The sequence below is a fragment of the Balaenoptera acutorostrata genome, chromosome 6 (genome assembly GCF_949987535.1).
Source record: "Balaenoptera acutorostrata chromosome 6, mBalAcu1.1, whole genome shotgun sequence".
NCBI lineage: Eukaryota > Metazoa > Chordata > Mammalia > Artiodactyla > Balaenopteridae > Balaenoptera > Balaenoptera acutorostrata.
Genome location: NC_080069.1, coordinates 70,573,074 through 70,594,266, shown reverse-complemented (window position 1 = coordinate 70,594,266; position 21,193 = coordinate 70,573,074). Strand labels below are relative to the sequence as shown.

General features: G+C 39.2%; 1 protein-coding gene across 6 annotated transcripts in view; it reads right to left on the bottom strand.

Annotated features, from left to right (window-relative positions):
* Positions 1-21,193, bottom strand: part of GLIS3 (GLIS family zinc finger 3) — a 508,929-nt gene that overhangs the window by 52,854 nt on the left and 434,882 nt on the right. For all 6 annotated transcript variants that reach the window (XM_057547717.1, XM_057547713.1, XM_057547711.1 and 3 more), the window contains one exon: positions 16,211-16,352. In XM_057547717.1, the coding sequence (XP_057403700.1) occupies positions 16,211-16,352 (142 nt within the window). The remainder of the gene's footprint in view (positions 1-16,210; positions 16,353-21,193) is intronic.

The following is a 21,193-nucleotide window of genomic DNA, read 5'->3' as shown; positions in this document are numbered from 1 at the left end:
TTGTTGACTGACCAACAGTCAAACACACATCTACAGCCCTTCCTTCCACTGCTACAGCCAGTGAATGGCACTGGAACAGGCAGAGACCCTTTGACTGGGGACCCCACAAGAGGAAGAAAGGGGGGCTTTAGGGTTCAATTTAAAGTACATAAAAAAAGTGTATGAAACAGTTTCTTACGTAGGGTGTGAGAAATCAACTGTCAGCAAAATGAAGCCTGTGACTTGCCTCTATATTCTAACAAATGGGATGAGAAATGTAAGACAAATTCTCTTCTGGTTAGATAACCTAGAAGAGGCTTATAATTCAGTGTCTACACAGGGCACTTTGCATGCAGAGTCCAGGGCAATGTTTGTGGATGTTGCCTGTGACCAAGAGATTCAGAGGAAGTAACAATAGAGCATGGCTTTCCGACATGCATCCAACTCCCATCTCACATATCCTGCATATAAAATGGACAAAACTCTGGAGTCAGGTATCAGTGGCTTCAGTAGGATTGCCTTTGACCTCTACCAAAGAGCCACATTTCTTAGAAATTGCCACTATGGCCCAGGAAATGCCTCTTACTTACACTGACTTCTAGGAATTTCCAGCTATCAAAGTCATACATCCAGGATTCTATCTTACTATAAGTCTAAGAATATTCATTCATTCAAACACAATTTTCCAGCCCTTACTCTGTACCAGGCAGGTGCTGGTCTCTTAATGTTTGAAGTCAAAAACCTGAGACTTTCACACAGACCTGCCCACCACAACAAATACTTACAGACAGATGCTCAGGCTTTGCCAAGTGATTTTTTTAACCTCAGGAAGAAAATCTCCATGTCAGAGTGCAAGTGTAAGGTCATTCACAAAAGGAAAAATTTCCTTCCATACACACTCAAAATGATTTTCCAAACTCCACTAATGGGGCATACAATGAGGCCTATCAATCAAAGCATCAGGAAGAGAACTGAACCCTCCAGCATCTAGGGCAATATTAACAAAACTGTTGTGATCAAATCAACCAGCACACACAGGCTACCTATGGGGGCAGCCTTCATTGTCTAGTGTCACCTCAGGGGTCAGTGTTGATTTCAAGGCTGGAAGAGGGCTTTTAGGTGAGCCTCTAGACTGCACTGATGACTGGCAGCTGGAACAACTGATTAGGCACGGCGGAGCAACATATTGGAAATTCTTATTGCTTTTGTGATTAAGAGATGGTGGACTCCCCAAGGAAATAAAAGCTTGGTCTTGAGATGAATTCGTGAGCCCTACTTCCAGCAGAGGACCAGGAGCTGGCCTCCCTGCTGCTTTAGTCTTTCTTTGTCTCTGGGGCTTAGCTCACTACAGTCCCTCATCCCATCTCCTTACAGAGGTAGGTGGAGGTGACTCAGTTGGGCTTTTTAATTTTGACAAAGCAGCATTTGTTGATCTGTGTGGTCCCCAGATGCCATCTCACCAGCTACTGGGACCAGGGCATTCTAGGCTCGAGCCTTTAACTGGCTCAGGTTAGTTTGGGTTAACAGGCAGCGCTCTCTCTATCCAAATGAAAACAATTATCTGTATGTCTAATGGGTATGGACAGGGCACCCTTGGGGACACTTCAGCTGTCATGTATTCATTGTGTGACTAGAGAAAGGCAAGGAGTTTTTCAGGCAAGGAAACTTCCTGAAATGAAGTCTACTTGTCTCAGGCCCATCCCCAGAGACAGGGAAGGCTACCATAGGCATTGTTCTCGTGACTATGTTTTCATCGTTTTAGAGGGCAGGGAAGAAGACCTCCCTTGTCAGGCTGAGGTATATTAAAAACAGTCAACTGGAGGGCATATTTCTGTTCAAAACTGTCTGGGCAGCTAGAATCCTGCTTCTCAAGCTTTAATTTGCAAACAATTCACCAGGGTAAAATATTGATTCTGATTCACTAGGTCTTGGAGGCAGCAAGTGCTGAGATTCTGAACTTCTATCAAATTCCCAAAGTCCCAGGCAATGCTGAGGTTGCTGGTCTGGGGACTGCACTTTGAGCAGTAGGTGTTGGACCATATCTCTGCTGTATTTCATCTTCTTGCCTGCCCCATGCTCCAGACTCAATAGATAACATTTATTTAGTACTTTGCAAACCTTTCTCCAGTTTACTATTGAGGAACTTGAGGCCTAATCAGGTTCTTGATTAGGTTACCTGGCGTATGTAGGTCATGTGGCTGGTAAGTAGTGGACCTGGAATTCGAACTTGGGAAACCTCATTTCAGATCACATGCCTCTAACCATCACACTATACTGCCTCTCAAATGCAAGATGGATGCAAAAACAAAGGCATAAGAGTGTTGACACTGTATCAGAACCCCTGCATACTCCACTTGTAAAGGCTGCTTGGAGTCACTAGGCACTCCTCCCCCACCACACACAATGCACACGGGTAGTTTTAACCACCAAAATGCTGGTTAGGATCCAAAAAGTAGATTTCCATTTTCGCTTCTATCCACCCTAAAGGCACTAAAGTGACCTCAACGTGGCTGAGAGAAATTTTCCAGCTCTGAAAATTAACTCAGGCAAGAAATTAACTGAATTATTTGGTTTGGAAAACAAACAGCTGGTAGGAGATGGGCTTTTTCTGAAATAAAGATTTCAGATGCTTGTCAGGAGCATGTCGATCCACTGGTGGGAAAGAAGGAAGGCAGGGAGGGGCTCTTCATGAGCAATCAGATATATGCACCTGTGACCACAAGCGAGCATGATGTTGATGTCGTGGGCTGAAAGGCCACTGCCTCTGTCAATAATGCAGGAAGAAGAGATGTGCTGGGCAGATCTCTTGCCACCTAGCAGTTACAGTAAATATGCTTTCGGAGTCATTTATGATTACTTGAAAAGCCATGGTGTTGCACTTCATAGAGGGCCTGCTCTCATAGGACAGGGGGAACCAGTCTTATCCATAGATTGTGAATTCACTTATAATCAGTGCCAGAGTTGGGACACAGAGGAATGACATTTAATGCTTGGTGGCTGGTACATGGGAAGAAGTATGGGCTCACTACTCATCTCTTGGGCATTATTTCCAGGGTCTGGGTACAGAGGCGTAAGCTAATCAATGAAATCAGGCTAAGTCAGCTTTCACAGAGATATTAAAAAGGAATTAGAGGCCCCATTCAAATGGTGAGCCCTGTCTTGTCTCTGTCTTTCCTCCTCAAGGCTCCCTCCAGGAGAAATTTGAACCTAGGAAGGATTCAGGAAACGGCTGAACTGCAATGAAAATTTTAGCTACTTTGGCCTACCAGAAATTGGGCACTCAGGAGCGATAGTGTCAGGGTGGTTATTAAAGGAACAAAGAGTACACACTGGGAGTCAGATGGACCTGAGTTTGAATCTGAGCTTTACCAATTACTAGCAATGTGTCTTGGGCAAGTCACTTAACCTAAGTACAGTTTCTTCATCTTAAATAAGGATAATACCTCACAGGATGGCGAGGAGGATTATACAATATATAGGAAACACTTAGCATAGTGTCTGGACCATGGTTAAGTGCTCGACAAACCATTGTTGCTATTCCTTGCCTATTTATATTATTGTAATTATTCCTATAATTAACAGGATGGAGAAGACAAAGGCATGTTGCTCCAAAATGGTAAATCTCCAATAAAGAATGGCTTCTTACCTAAAGATGCATATAAACTGTGAACTAGAGTCATTTTAAAATGCAGAAGAGCATATACATCATACTCTCTAATAATAAGCATTTTTTGTTCAACTTTTCTAATGCAAGTTGGTATAAAGTGTTCAGGGCCTGTGAAAGAATCCTCATAGGGTTAAAATGTTGTACTTTATTTTACATGAGTAATACACACCTTCGAGTTACAACCCATAATGCGTTTCAGTTTAAAAAGATAAGTCATTTTCATGCATGATTGCACTTCGTTAAGGAGAGAAAATGGGCTGTTACTAAAATGTCAACACAATTGTCCCCCTTGAAGCTTAGTTTATCTTGAAGTATTTTTACCCTTTCAGCACTTCTTTGTGTTCATTTCTCCAACAGCATAAAGATCCAGCCGTGGTTAATTTTCAGAATTCAAAAAAGACTTCCCCTCAGTCATTCTGAAGAAAATGACCAACACGGGGGGTGACTGGAGTTTTGGTCCTCAATAATGAAAACTTGTGTCCCAATACCTTCTGCAGTTCTTTGTATTCCACCATGAAACCATTCAGTTGCACTGTTGTTCAGTGGAAAATGCTCTCATGACCTAAATCCACAAACCAGAGAGTTCTCTAGCAACGAAAAGGTCCCGGTACGGTCACTTGGAAGGCTGCATTTGAGGTTAATTGGAGAATGGGAGAGAGATGGCAGCTAATCCTTGCCTGCTCACTATGAGCAGAAGGGGCTAGTTCCTCTTTTTCTTTCCTCCTAATGTCTGGGCACTACCCCCCTCTTCTCTTTCTCCATCAGGAAGGGTATCATTCTGTATTCTATCTGTATTAGGAAAAAGAAGCTTCTTAAGGGTTTGCCCTGTCAGCTCTCTGATCTTTCCCTTCTCCTTGAGGCATGAATAATTTTAACATTGCCAATCCCTAAAAATCTATTCTTTCTGCCTGTCTTTTTTTTCTCCCACTTTGCAGTGTAGAGTATCATTATCCAGCAGCCCTGATAAGAGGATAATGAAACAATCCCTTCTCAACTGGATCGGGTGGCTGTCAGAGTAAAGTGACACCACCTGTACATCCTTGACATGCTACCCCAAGCTAATTGATGGCAAACAATGGTAACTGTCACCTGTGCACTAAGACAAAGAAAACATACTCATGTCACCTGATGGGATAGCTACCTGGCAACTGATAAACAAATGTGTTAGGGAGATGTCCTATTAAGGTAAGAGAGGGTACATCTCTGAAGAACGTGCCTATTAACTCTGAGCTTAAGAGTGCTGCTGTTCACTGGGGAACAGAAATAAATAAGGTAAAATGAAAATTTATTGATGTCTGGACAGTTACATGAATATTCAGGTTCTCTTACAAATAGATATTCCCACATGAGCTCCAAACATCTATGTAGGCTGCTCAATTACATTTCCACATCATGCAGCTGGATTTATAGCCAGGAAAGAAGTTATTAGTGTTTGGAAGAGGATGCATGCTTACATGCCTTTCTGGAATACATGGCAATACAACTAGAAGATAACGGCTGACGTCATGCATGTAAATGCCAAAGGTTACCATCATACATTCTGAAATACCAGGTGTAATTAACTTCATGTTAGGAAAAGCTTCTAAAACATGTGCATTTCAGAACAAAGACATTTAGTTACAAGTAGAATGGCATCACCTGGCAGCTCTCTCAAATTCTCTGGGACCAGCATTTCACCCCTCTTGGGTCTTTCCAGACAATGCATGACATATCTAACCTCAAATCTCATACCTTAGCTTTCTTTCCTTCACTTCCCAACCTACACACTTATTCACTCGCAGAGCGTTAGTTATACAGAAAGTCAGTAAAATAATTTGAACCAGCAAACAACTCAGAGTACTCTGAAAAAAATCCAGTATTGCCTCTGTGTGTTATGTTATCCCATTCTGAGCAGAGTAGGAGAGCAGAAAGAAAGAAGAAAGATGGAGCAGGAATGGACAAGCATTCCTGGAAGTTCTTACAGGAATGATCCTCATCTCTTTTTTTGGAAATAAAGTCCGACTCAGTCAAAAAAACAGAAATTTTAGTAAAAAAAACATACTGGGTTCTCCAACTCCTCATTATTCATCCCTTAGCTATCTCCTACCTGTATCATGTTAACCACAAAAGATGTTTCCTCCCTTTCAGATACTGCTGAGACAACTCCACCCACTCTAATTTCATGTGACTTCTGAAAACATTTCACAGAGAAGGCTTTCTGGAAACAGATTTTTAGCACAGATAGCCAATCCAATTTTTAATGCAATATTCTTTCAGCCAACTCAAGAGCTGATTTACCAACTCTGAACTCTCCCAGGACACCTCTCCCTATTTCCTAGCTCTGTATGATGGAGTTACAATAGCCCTTCTGGGGAACTGTGCTATAGCGGGGAACCGAAGCCTGCAATTACCACTAACCGTGGGAAAACCTCCATAGATGAAGAATTTGGTTTGCTTGTGACTCCAGAGAATCCCTTCCCTCTTTTTTCACACTTTGCCCATGAAGTGGACACTCTTCCCATTTTTGCCTTCAGATACTCAGTATTTCTTCCTAGTTTACTTTCAAGATAGACTCTGATAAGTCATTTACATGTTATCCTGAATTTATGCCCACATACAACCTTTCTCAAGGAATTTAAAGGCTTTTCTCTACCTGTGGAATGGACAGTTCAGTCTTCAGTTATATGAACTTCAAGCATCTTTGTTGCTGGTAGAAAGTTATTTTTGAGGAAGTGAGCATCTTTCCTGTTGGAAAGTGACCACATGGGTTCCTAAAGTTCAATATTTCAAGTTTTTGCTTTTCTCCTGGACATTAACATATATCTACAACAGACCTGGATTTTAGAAAACATTATCCTGGATATTCAAGGGTTTGAGACTCTTCTCGTTTTAGGAAAAATAGACCTGGGTAGACTTAAACTATGACTGCTTCCTCTCATTGCCCTGTCATCCTTGGGCTCATCAGAACCAGAACCACATCTTGCCTGTCTTCTGGCAGCTTCTTCCTAAGGGGGAGACACAACACTGAGGGCTTACACCTTCTCACCATGGCCCAGGCTGCATCTGAAGGTGTTTGCTTGCAACATGAGGACTTCACTGCTGATAGTTCCATTTGAAAGCCACTATATTCGGGGTTCCACAGAATGCCCAAGGGAGGACTAGGAATGCTAGGCAATGGGCAGTACAAGTAGTCTGGATCCCTTCAACTAAAACAGCTCTGCTGTGACCTGTTTTAAGCACTGGGCCTTATAAAAAAACCTCTGCAAACCCATGGACTAGAAAACTACTAAAATATTTGCTAAATCTAAAATATTACAGGGATCAACAAAACCTTATGTACTAGAAGATTTTTAAAACAAAATATGATTAAATACTTGGAAGCCAGGGACTTTCCTGGTGATCCAGTGGGTAACACTCTGCGCTCCCAGTGCAGGGGGCCTGGGTTGGATCCCGGGTTGGGGAACTAGATCCCGCATGCATGCCACAACTAAAGATCCCACATGCCACAACTAAGACCTGGCACAGCCAAAATAATAAATAAATAAATAAATAATTTTTAAAAATACATGGCAGCCATAAGCTTCCTTGATCTCTCTCAGTAATTGATGAATGTCCCAGATGTAAATATAAAGCAGTGGTTGGCAAACCTTTTCCATAAAGGGCCAGATAGTAAATATTTTAGGCTTTGCAGGCAAGAGGCAATGTCCTCAATTCTTTGAGCAACTGTTCTCACTTAAAGGCTAAAAATCTTTTCTACATTTTACATTTAAAAATCTTAAAACCCTCCTTAACTCTCAGGCCATGCAAAAACAGGAGGCAGGCAAGCCAGATTTGACCCATGGTGTTATACATTGGCTGTTGCATGTTAACTACTAAGAACCCTCATGAAAAGACTAGAGAACTGTTTTGAAATATGGAAAAAAATTTGAAGTAAGCAATAGTCAAGAATAGTTTTCTAGACAACTTGTAGTGTATTTTGAGAAAAATGACATGTCCTGGAAGAGTCTATTTACAAAATGACAAAAGGAGGGACCAAGGTTATACCTCAGCAAGGTCAACACAATGATTGTATAAAACTGTGTTGGTCAAAGTCATCAATCCTATTTCTTTTTTCCTCCACCTACCTCACCCTCACAGATTCAATGTTGATTAAGTTCATTTATCAACCAGGGACCTTTCCACTCTGTAATGACCAGCCTAAGCATACTTCTAATCTTTATGGCAACCAAAAAAATGTCTAATGTACAGATCTGAAGTTGGGTCTTAGAATATGGGAGTTCTGAGTCCTCATCTTGACTTGAATTCTTCTCAGAAGGAATACTTGATCTCAGGACAGCTATTTCTAAACTCCAAGTAGTAGCACCCAGTACTAAAAGGAATGGATAGAAGAGGCTCTAGTCCCTGTCACAGACATGGACTTGGTTTGTAAGTAATTCTCTAAGCTTTTAAGCAAAGAGGAAGGAAAGAAAAGAAAGGAGCATCAATTGAGCATCTAACAGAGGCAGGGAGTGTACCGAACTCTTATACGTGAACTCACCTAATTCTCACAATTAGTGAGAATGGAATCAGTAAACTTACCACCATTTTACAAAGAGGAAAGGTAACCTCCCCAAACTAAACATTCAGTGAGTGGAGAGGCAGGACTGGGGCTCAGATCTAGCCCCACATTCTTTCTGTCATAGTACACTGGCCTATTAACAACAAAAACAAACAAAAAACGGTGTTATTTTTGAATACACAAACACTGGTACCCATCAAAACAGAATTTGGACTTTGTGATTCTGGGTGCGTTGCCACCCAAGTGAATCAGTGGGCTTCTGATTCCAGTTTGTTTTTCTCTAGAGACCTACAGTAGAATTTTAAAAATGCTATATGAACTACTGGGCAAATTACTGAAATATAAAATATAAAGGACTGTATTTTAGTTTTCTTTTATTCTACCAAACAATGCTTATTAAATTTACAATTTGTTTAGGCTTCCATATTTTCCCCATTCCTTAAACAGTGGGAGTGGTGGGTAATTTTTGGCACCTATTTCCTATCTGTTTTGTAGAGTTATAATATATATTTTTCTAGTATTTGGATAAAAGTAATAATATTAACTATAGATGCTGAACACTTACTGTGTACTAGGTACTGTTCTGAGCACTCTGTATGTCATTTAATGTATGTCAGATCAGTAACTGATCTCAGTAAGAGGGAAATAAATTTGACTTAGAGGAAGAGGTAACATTTCCACTTATAAATGTTCTGTTTGAGCATAGATTGGCTACACAGTGATCAGGGGGCTTGTACAAAATGTGGCCAGTAATGTGACTTAAGAAAAGAGATGCTAAATATTGCCTATCCTTACTTTTGTGTAGATATGACCCCCAACTGCCTTAGTACTTCAGAACTATGGAACCCAGATCATTATTTTACCAAGTGCAAAATCTTCTGGGGCAGCTGATGCAATTCATTTTCATGAAGTGCGTCCATTTGTCAGAAAACTTGATAAGCATCCCTGTGAACCTGTCTGAGGAGCAAACCCTCATGCACGCTGATGAGAGTTTATCCCCTTTTCTCTTCAATAATGAATACAGTTGACCCTTGAACAATGCAGGTGTTAATTCATGTATAACTTATAGTTGGCCCTCAGTATCCGCAGTCGTCTCCGCAGTTTCTCCACATCCAAGAATTCAACCAACCACAGACTGTGTAGTACGGCAGTATTTACTATTTTAAAATGCCCATGTGTAAATGGAGCAACACAGTTTGAACCCGCATTATTCAAGGGTCAACTGGGTAGTTTACTTTCTGCAGTCTCTCCTATAATGTGGGAATAGACCTTTTATTAAATCCCCAGGGAAAGGTTCCATGAAGATTATAAATCTCCGGCTTTTTAGGATGTGGCTAGGTGTTAACAGATCTTTAGGGTAGGACTCAGCTCTGAAATCAGAGATGATGAGAGTCAGAGCAGAAGCCAGATGTGAGCAGCTAAGTTCACTAAGAGAGAACAGGATTGGAGTCCAAGAAGCTAAACTCAGGTAGCAACTCGAAACAATGTCATGAAAGTGAGGCTAGAGCAGCCTCGAAACTTAGGTAGGAAAATTAAGACCCCAAGGAAGCAGCTGTAACTTCTGATGGATCAATGCCTATTTTTAGAGAAGAGTTAATGGTTCAAGACATGGCCAGGGCACCTGAAAGGAGCAGATAATCCTCTGACAATATTGAGGAAGACACTATAAAAGTCAGTCTTTGGAGTCAGTGCTGTTGGTGGCCTGGAATGGGTCAATTCCACGAAATCCTCTTTATACAATGCCTGCAATATGCTCCCTTATTACTGTTAACAGCAAAACATGACAAGTAATATTGAAGCTAATGCAGTAATGTCCTTCACTTTAGAGTTTTATGCTATTCCTAACATTCATTTTCAGTGCTCATACAAATGTAAAAAATGAACTTTCACTGTGGCTACAAACACCTTGAAAATGTCCACTTTCTTTTTTGTTTATTCTTCACATGAAAGAGACATAACTACCTCTATCCCTCTTTCCTTGGAGCAGAAAGTCAAAATTTTGGACCCAGAAGTTTGGCCCATAACTTCCTAATCACAAAAGCTACTAGCTCCTCATTCCACAAATTCTATCCTGAATTCTATCTTGCCATCTGTCTGCTTCCTAAGACCTGCTTGGGGTACACTTCAAAGTAGATCCAACCTTTCCTTCCCATACCCCATTTAAGCGCCAACAAAATAACATAAAATGAGAGAAAGGAGAAATATTGTATAAAGACAATGAAGACTTTGCCCAGTGAGAACACAACTACAATCACCCAGCTTCACTACCTTCCTCTCCTCTCCTCCGTAAGGTGTGGAATTGTTTTTGCTCACCCACAAAAATATTTTTACAGCAAAAACTTGTACATATTATAAAACTGAATAATTCAGCTTAATCTTGTGTGAAAAACTAACATGAATACAAGGGAATAAGTGGATATGGAAAACTGAAGCACCAAATTAGGCAGCCTGTAAACATATAAAGTCACTAACATTAGCTGCATACATACAAATGTGCCCTGTGCTGGCTGGGAATCAGAATTTAATTTTCTTTAGTTGGGTGGTTATAAGATCTTATTCTTAACCAAAATATGAGCAGTGCCATTATAACTCTGGTGTGGGAGGACATGCTTAATATCAATCTATAGGGTCACTATAATAAGAAACAGAAATATACACTGCAGGGCATTTTGCTCCCCACTATTTGATTCTGTTTTATTATCTTTGTAATTATTTAATTGTAAGTACCAGAGCAGCATTATTCCATTTATCATTATAAATATATAGCATATCAGCAATATCATAAAATTCCCTTTTGTGGACAGAGTTCCATCACGCTGTTTTCACATGATAAATTTGCTTCATTTTTAAATACTTCTTTTTCTGTTTCAGCTTCACTGAGGTATAACCGACATATAAAATTGTAAGATATTTAAAGTGTACATCGTGGTGATTTGCTATATGTATTCATTGTGAAAGGATTCCCCCCATCTAGTTAATTAGGGGCAATTCTTATTTTAACTCCACCAGTCAAAATTTGGATCATGTTTTGCTAAAAGTCACATTCCCACAGTTTATGATCGTGGAGCAATGGTTTTCAAACTGTGGTCCCTGGACCAGCAACACCTAGTGTCACCTGAGAACTTGTTAGAAATACCTGGCAAAAAATTCAAATTCTTGTGACTCACTCAGACCTACTGAATCAGAAATTCTGGGGGTGGGGCCCAGCAGCCTATTCTCATAAGTCTTTCAGGTGATATAATGCATACTAAAGGACGGGCTCAGGGGCAGGGAGGGCTAAATCTATAGGTTAAAGCTATCAGTCCCTACAACAGAGAAGGATGAGGCTTGCTCCTACCCTCACCGATCCAATGCAAGCTGTGGACAAACCACAGACACAAGAGACGTTACAAAAACAACGCAAGATTTTGACAGCAGTTCAAAGCAACATCAAAGAGACTTGACAATGACTTTACTGCCAAATGTTTCCCTTTAAATCCTTTCTGTAATCCCAGTATCTGCCTCCTTCTTGGTGTTGGCCCATTAGTGTTGGTCCAACACCAATTCCAAATTGTTCTGTACCTTTTTCACCTCTTGTGAATTCTAAACAAAGCAGTGCTTTTGAAAATAATGCAATTAATAACTATTGCATTTTTTACAGTGCACTATGCCTTCTTAAGGACTTTTACATACATCATGTTATTTGATCTTCACAATTCTCCTATAAAGTTCAACCTATTGGGAAATTTGTGTGCCAATTTAGAACCTTCTAATAAAGTCCCTGAATTAACAACCACTTTTTGAGAGTAGACTATATGAGGCACATTTATATGAAACTATTTCTAGCCCCTGCAACTCTGCAAGCTGTCCCAAGATAGCAAATATATTCAACTCAAGAATGTAGAAAATGCATTAAAACATATACCATGCATTAAAATGAAACATTAACTATTACATTAAAATGAAACATTATTTCTTGAAGTATGCTAAATACTGTAGGCAACATTACATTAAAATGAAACATTAACTATTTCTTGAAGTATGTTAAATACTATATGGATTTAATACAGTGCTATATATTAAAAAAGTGAAGATATTGTTAAAAAAAAAAAAAGTGATGATATTGTAAGAGACAAGCTTTCATTTTCCAGTAATGAGGTGAAAGGAAGGGAATGACAATACAGTCATCCCTCAGTATCCTTGGGGGATTGGTTCCAGGACGCCCTCGCAAATACCAAAATCCTTGGATGCTGAAGTCCCTCTGTATCCTTGAGTTCTGCATCTGAAGATACGGAGGACCGCCTGTTACACGGCTTCAAAAATTCCTGCCCTAAACAAGTCTTTGATTTTTTCTACAATCCCCTATGATATCTGAACATGACACATTTTTTCTCCTGAAAAATCTAGTTACATTCAAAATTGGGATAATTCAGTAGGACTTATAAGCTCTAAAACATCATTATTTTATAACCCAATAGAAGTGGTAACAATAAAATTCCCCCCATTCTTGCAGATTTCCTTGTTCCAGTTGCATTAGCTCTTCACCTCATGGGTGGTTTCTGTGGGACTCAAATATCTCAGCCACACTGGCCTCTATGATGTCTTCATGGCTAAGGGCATTTGCAAAGGCCATGTTTTATTGAGTCTGTAGTACAGTTTCAGTTTGGAGGGAGACGTAATTTTTATGATCACTCATGGGACAGATCTTCTTCCCCAGAGCATGCTTTGTTACTGAATGGACTCTGCCAAGACCAGGCACTGGTCCAGGCTGCCCATGATATTGCAGACTCACTAATTATAGGCTTATCCTCTTTATTAGCTCACTGAGGGCGCTGATGGGAAGATCTGCACAGGCATTTAGGCTTGAATGTGGCAGTCACACCTTGATCTACTGGCTATGAAATACTCCTCCCTCAGATTACCAGATAAATCACCTAAATTTACAGGCTGGCCTGGGGCATTGTCTATCTGGGTTACAGAACTTCTGAACAAAAGCAGAGAAAATATAAGGGAGCCATCCTTGAGAATTACTCATCACTGCCCTGGCCTCCCTGTTAGATCACAAAATTACTCTCAGGTTAACCCAGGAGCAGGGGTGGGGAGCCCTGGGCTTTTCAGAATAGTAGACAAGTAAACACCTCAATTTAAAATCTTCCTCAGTGTGGCCTCAAGTAATATTTGGCTGCTTTAACCTGGGGCACTATTTTCTTCCAAAGAAATAAAAGTCTTTTCGTGCAATCCTTTCCAATCAAACTCTGTCTGATCAACTGAGAAGTTTGTTTCAATAAGGGAAGCCAATATGTTAGGAGACTTGCAAGACTTGTATGTGTCAGAACTGACATCTTCCCTGTTCACCTTAATGCTCTGCAAACTATTCCTACCTTGGAATCTTACAAATCACTGTCTCCTAGCCACTAACAATTTCCATTTCAAAACCATGACTTCTTCAAACCACAAGTCCCCAGTCACTGTGGCTTCTAAATAATCATGATGTTCACGCTAAACTATTTTTGATCCTTTGCACCCATATACACTCAACAGGTTTCCATCAAAACATTTTTATGATAAATCAATTTACTAGCACTTATAGGTATAAGTTCTCAACAATCTTTAAACAAATATTTTTTTGATTTTGTATAATAGAATGTTAAGGGAACGACTCCAAATTCTTTTTGCCATTTAGCCAACTCTTAATCTTCATCAAATTACCTTAACACTTCAGATTTTACATTTAACTAATTGATGAACAGCTTCCTCTTCTTTTGGCATTTTTTGCTGTTTGGCTTCTTTCCATTGATCTTTAGCACAGGTTTGAAACTGGTGCGAACATGCACTGCTGGCAAGTGCATTTCTAGAACTATAAAAGGAAGGCTTAAATTTTTTGTTTTAGTTTTCCATTGCCTTGTTCTGCTCTGTTTGTTGCCTACTCAGCAAAACAGAGAACATAATCAACTAAAAAAAAAAAAAGTCAAGAGCAAAGAAAGTAAAATAGAGCCTGAAGGAAGCAGGAATAAAGAAAGAAGCAGGGCAGATAAACTTTCATACTTAAAAGCTAACTGGAGAAGTAAAATTCTAGGAACAAAGTTAAGCAAGATGGCCACCTGCCTGTTTCCAATATTCCCAGAGCCACAGAAAATTCGAGTCAATGTGAAGATGCTCTGTTGACGCCGTGGTAACCTAGGCTCCTCGTCTGCTCTGGCAGCTCGCCTGCCACAGTTAGATGCTCAAAGCTAACAGCTTGTTTTGTAGATCAAATGCAGAAAAGCATCATGAACAAAAAGAGGAATTCTGTCTGGAATGACAAAGCCGTTTCAAACTAAACCTCTTAAAAAACTTCAACAATACTACCAGACATCCAAAAGCACATATCAAGACAAATGTGACTCCTAAGTTTTGAAAGTGAGCCATATACTGTATGCCACATACAGCAAAGGTACTCATGTTTTTCATAGACAAAGATATCATGGCTTCCCAAATCCATTTCCAAGAAGTTTAAATGCAACAAGACCAGCCCATCACCATAAACTTTTTTTTTTTATATTGGATGTTGGGTCATTTTTCAATCAATTCTGGTTAGCTCTTACTCTCTAGTTGCTGGGTTCCAGGTATTTATAATAGTAAGATCATGGATTTATGGAATAAATAAGTAGGGAAATGCCCTAAAGGCTGTTTTAAACTGATTGTTAATTTAATGTGCTAGAATAAATGTTCATATATCAAATATTTGGCAAATCAAACGGACATATGTGCAAACAAAAGCTAGTCAAACTTTTTCATGTATATATCTAATATAAAATATTTGGGTGCTGGTAACATTGTACATTGGCATATTTCATGTGTTATGCATACCTGCACCCAAAATCTCTTGTCAGATTTGGTCAGCCTTTCAAATAAGTTTTAATCTAATCTCCCATGGTCTCAAAAAGCTGAGGCTAAAAAAAAAAAAAAAAAAAAAAAAAAGCTGAGGCTTTATTTTCTCCAAGCATAAGTACCCAAAGCAATTGATAAAGGGCCACCAACACTGGGATAACATTTAGGATGTCTTGATGACTGACCCTCTTGAAATATGTGCTTAATGCCTTTTCCCCTGCATTTGGATCAGCTGAGAGCTGTGAAGTTTAAAAAGTTATACAAGCTTGTCTTTCTCCTATTCCACTGTTATGCATCAATAAATTCTTCATTCTTTACGGCTTATTAGGACTTTTAAAAAGAAAAAGCAATCTGCTGCCAAAACCTGGCTCTGGAACCAGATGGAGTGGGAGAAGAATTTGTAATTCACAGAAAACAGAAAATTCCCATTGTCTGGAATGTGGAGCTGGTGGGACTTTTGCTTTCATGTTCATAGCATGACAGTAAGAGCTTTCCATATATGAGGATGACTAACCAATCATGTTTGCACAAGTATATCACCATTATAGAGAGTAGAAAATGCACAAAAATCCAGGCTAAGAAAGTAAATGAAAAAAATAACATCCTTATTGCATATTAATCCTTTCTCATTTTTCACTGCATACATAACATTCTTCTAAATGTAGAGTCATCTATTATTCAAACCTAGGCAGAAGGAAGCTATTCTGGGAGTGCCATCCCAACCCTGCTCTCCCAGTGGTTGCCAAACATTAATGGACATTCTTACAAGTTGATTTACTGATGTGAAATTTTTTCTTAGAGACCTGGGGCTTCCTTTTACAATGCAAAGACAACAATGACTGTTCCATTAGGGGAAACATTTCCTTTGAGTCTAAATCAAATTAATAAATTTAAGATACCTGGGAGGGTTGGGTACACTGAACTTTTGGCAGAAGTCCAGAACCTAAAGAGTTAATGCATTAGTTTACTTTGTTTCTTTATGAGAAAAAAACAGTCTGCTGCCAAACCCAGCTCAGGAATCAAATGCGGAGGATGGGAGGGGGATAATTTGCAGTCTATTGATAAAGTGAAATACAGATGATCTTAGAAGCATTTTTATGTGTGCATTTCCATTAACCAAAGTGAAGGGCCTAGAGAAGGGTAGTTGATGTGGCTGGGTCTGCCTTTGCTGACATTACCTGGATAGAGGTCAGGCCCGGGCCCTGGGGAGCATCCCACCGCCCTATCGGCAGCATCTCGTGGGGAAGTGGCGGGCTGCAGGGGCTGCACGGTGAGGCAATCTGTGAGCAGGTCAGGATGGAGCTCTGCACTGGACCGCAGCTAAGAGAAGGAGAAAACAGAAGACAGATGGAAAAGGAAGGCTATTCCTTGGAATACTTTTCTGGAAAGGCTATCATGCCGTAAGGCTCAGGCAATCCAGTCCACAAATATTTATCAAGCAACAACTACAGGTTAGGCATGGGACTTACAGAGTCAATAAAAGGGTCAGTTTTCTGATTCTAATAACACCTGGCAGGTGTTTCAGGAAAAATGTGGCTAGAGGCAGATTTTACTTCAGTCCTTGATATTTCCACTTCTGGGAACCCAACTTCCTATTATATTTTCTTTCATTTGTTCTGTATCTTATCAGAACTTGTAGTGATAACAAAAACAAACTCAAGTGTATTTAGTCTATATTGTAAAGTGCGCTTTTTCTTTTAGTTTTTTAATTTTATTTTGTTATACTGCAGGTTCTTGTTAGTTACCTATTTTATACATATTAGTGTATATATGTCAATCCCAATCTCACAATTCATCCCACCACCACCTCCCCCTCCGTAAAGTGCTTTTAAAATAGAGATACTATCATGAAAATATCTTAGAGATAATTAAGAATGTCCATTGAGATCTGACACCTGTAGATTTTACATGAGAGGAAAATACACAAGTTAAATTTTAAAATATTATGGAACATGATAACAAGAAAAACCAAAGTCATTACAAGCAACAAACGATCCCAACAGTAAGTCACATTTAAAAATTAGACTTCATTTTATCACAATAACAAAATTAATTCTTTGTATATTAAAGAGCCATAAAAATGGCAGAATAAAGTACGGGTGCAAAGTTATCTAATTTCTTTATGAAAAAGAACTTTATAAGTGTAATTTGAATTGAAAAAAATCACAATGGAAGATTTAGTTACATAAAAATACCAACCTTCTGTTTGTCTAAAAACATAATATCTTTAAAAAATCTAGAAATATATTTCTGACAGATATTGCAAATAGTTATCTTCAGTGTTTAAAGAGAACATATAAATTGATTTTGTCTTCATCAAGATAAAACTAACCCTTTAGATACAGGGCTTGAGTATACTTACTCATTCAACAACTATTTATTGAGCATCAGACACTCCTCTAGACTCTAGAGATACTGTCTTATGGAAGTTATACCCTAGAGGGGAAGCAGATGATGAACAGTAAAATATATGCCATAGCAGATGGTGATAAATGCTATAGAGAAGAGTGATTCGGAGAAGGGAGACAGTGAGTAGGGATGAGGGATGGCAACCTGAGACAGGGGGATCAGAGGAAGTCTGTTGGAGATGGCACTGGTAAAAAGCCTTGATAGAAGTGAGGGAGTGAGCCCTGCAGACATATGGGGGAAGAACCTGTTGCTCTGTGGTGTGCCTGGATTATCTGAGGGATAGTAAGGCAGAAGTGGAGGGAGTCTGGGGCTTGGAGTAGAGAAATAGAAAAAAGCTGAGATGTAAGTGGGGGAGAGAGGGAGCAAGTTTAGTGTCCCTCTCTGTCTTCCTCCCAGATGAGTAGACCAGAAAAGGGTCTTCCAGATCCTAAACATTTAAAGATCCTAAACATTCCCTAGTCCAGGAATTATCAAATGAGTGAGGAGGGAGGCACACAGCAGAATCTCCTAGGAGGGGAATGACTCACTATGCAGCCCTTGACATGAACAAAAATTTTTAAAAAGGAGAAATAGAAATGAAAATAAACATAAACAATGTTTGGCACAATTGTAAAGAAATGCAATGCTAAACTTTTTTAAAAAACGTATCTATTTTACATTTGGTAGTGTATATATGTCCATGCCATTCTCTCACTTCGTCCCAGCTTACCCTTCCCCCTCCCCGTGTCCTCAAGTCCATTCTCTACGTCTGCATCTTTATTCCTGTCCTGCCCCTAGGTTCTTCAGAACCATTTTTTTTTTTTTAGATTCCATATATATGTGTTAGCATATGGTATTTGTTTTTCTCTTTCTGACTCACTTCACTTTGTATGACAGACTCTAGGTCCATCCACCTCACTAGTGGAAAGCAGCTGCAATGCAGGGGGAGATCAGCTCAGTGCTTTGTGACCGCCTAGACGGGTGGGATAGGGAGGGTGGGAGACGCAAGAGGGAGGGGATATGGGGATACATGTACACGTATAGCTGATTCACTTTGTTATACAGCAGAAACTAACACACCATTGTAAAGCAGTTATACTCCAATAAAGATGTTAAAATAAATAAATAAATAAATATTCTACATATTAAAAAAAAAAAAAGAACTTATCAAATTATCCAAAACTTTAAAAAAGTAGCTGTAGTGAAGGTAGAGTGAGAGAAGCATTCTTAAACACTGTTGGGTGGAGTGTATACTGTTTCAAACTTTCCAAATGGTACTTGGGAATATTTTTTTCAAGACCCATAATTGAAATCATTTGTTCTTAGAATTTGCCTTAAGGAAATAGCCAGAAAGGGGAAGGAAGATTTATACCCAGTGCTCTAGTTTGATATATAGCATTATTGTTACATTAATTTGATGGAATATTATGCAACCATTAAAATGATGTTCATGAATATAAAAGCAAAACACAAAATTATGTATACAAAACGATAACAATTACATTAAAACAAAGACAAAATACTGTAAGGAAATGTAATCCAATATTAAAAGTGATTTTTGTTCTTAGCAGCAATATCATGAATTTATTTCCTCTGTTTTCTTTTTATCCTTTCCTCTGCTTTCCAAAATTTCTACATTCCAATGATGTGTTGGAGCTGGCTTGCACCAATCCAAGAATACCAATTGTGTGTACCTTTTCCAAACTTTACTTGCAATGATGTCATATTGATAGCTTGAAATTGGTCATGGTGATAACATTTACACTATGGAAATTGACAAATGCTACAAACTGGGGCTTTTTCATCTGGAAAGCTGGTTGTTAAACACTACAAGCATACCACTGACAATGACTCTGATCAGAAAGAAAAACATACACACAGGTGCAAAACATCAGTAAGTTACTATTTAGAGAGCAGTATTTCTTGGAACTGAAAAAACTTCATGAAGAGACAAACACATGTCCATGTCCAGGTCTTAGTCCAAGAATATGAAAAGGGCACAGTGACCCTAAGTATAGGGAAGAAGCGTTTAACACATGTAGTGAACAAGACATAATTTCCTCAGCTTAGCCATATTGGAATGTCTGACCAAGACTATCTGAGTTAATGCCTAACCCTCTCAGGGGCTTTGGAAGGTATGTTTGTTATTTTGGTACTAACCTATCACATGACACGTAAGAAAAACTGGAAAAAATTCAAGGCTTAGAATGAGTTCTGGTGATCACTTTTAATTTATCTTTCATCGTTAAAATGTGATCTGGGGCCCACATGTTCTACTAAGAGTAGACATGAACATCTCTCTGCTTTCTATTACCCACTATTCTAGGGTTTTACAGATATGAGTACTGATGAGGTCTTTCTAAGGAATTTCACAGCCATGGTTACTCCTGGATCCAAAGGCAGGCAATTCTTCCTTAGCTGTGACAAGTATTCATGTGTTCCAAGAGTGTGATTCCATACAGCTTTGTGGTGAGAGTTAATTTGGTTTTCTCTGGGACTAGACATGGTTCTAGAAAGTGCTTCTTAAATTAAATAAGCCTTGAGGACCTTTTTTTTTTTTTTTGCAGAAGGCCCTCAAGGGCCTTATGCAAAACTTCCGAAGGAGGGCCATATGCATAGAAATGCAGTAATGATAAGCAAATTTAGTATCCCTCTCTCCCTCCCAGATTATTAGACCAGGAAAAGGCCTTCCGGATCATTTAAGGCTCTTAAACATTCTCTAGTCCAGGAATTGTCAAATGGGTGAAGCAGGAGGCACACAGCAGAATTTCCTGGGAGGGATATCTTTCAATATACTATGGTTTTATATTTGGAGTAAGAAACCCAATTATTTATATAAAACAACATCTTCTTAGCTCCTAGGAATATAAAAAAGAAAGGGGAAACTTTTTCAATGGGGGATGGCCTCTAACTGTGGTTCTCAAACCTGGACATGCATCAGAATCACCTGCAGGCTCCAACGCAGAGCTAATGATTCATTGGGTCTGCAGTTCATTTCTGGAAAGTTCCCAGGTCATGATAATGCTGTTATCTGGGAACCACACTTTGGAACCACTAAGAATCCTGATGAGAAGATTCTCTAAGAATCCTGATTATAGAAGAGCTGAGATTTTTCTGGTTATGAGAAGAGGAAATGAATTGTAGAAATAAGGAATTATAAAAACCAAATTGTCCTTATGACATGAACCTCATGTAACCATTTCTTATTATGTCTCCCTTCAGACCTCATAATAATAAATGGTTACATGAAGTTCATTTCTTAAGAACAATTTGGATTTTTACCCTTTCACAGGGATAAAAAAGGTTAAAAAATTTCAATCCATTTTAATACCTACCCTTAGAGGACAACAAGGACTTGCCCTTTATGGAGCCTTTACTGCTCTTTATAGAAAGAAATGGAATTTGAACAATCACTCCCCCTGCCCCAATCATCAGCTCATCTATTTTAAGGGGCTGTTGTGTTGCACAACACCAGGGATGTTTACTCGTATTGCAATCTATGTGAATGGCACCCCTGGAGTTGTTCAACTCAGCTGCCCTAACCACACCCTATGAGTTCCTGAGTAGCACTGCCCTTCTTTATCCTTCTCTTTCATTCACTGAATAAGTATTTCTTGGGCCTCAACCATATGCCAGACACTGTTCTAGGGGCTTGAAATACATTCGTAATCAAAACACACAAAGATCCCTACTGAGGAGTTTACGTTCTAGAGGAGGGAGTAAACAGTAAATAAATGAACTAAATAAGTAAGTTGTATAGAAGGTGGTAAGTG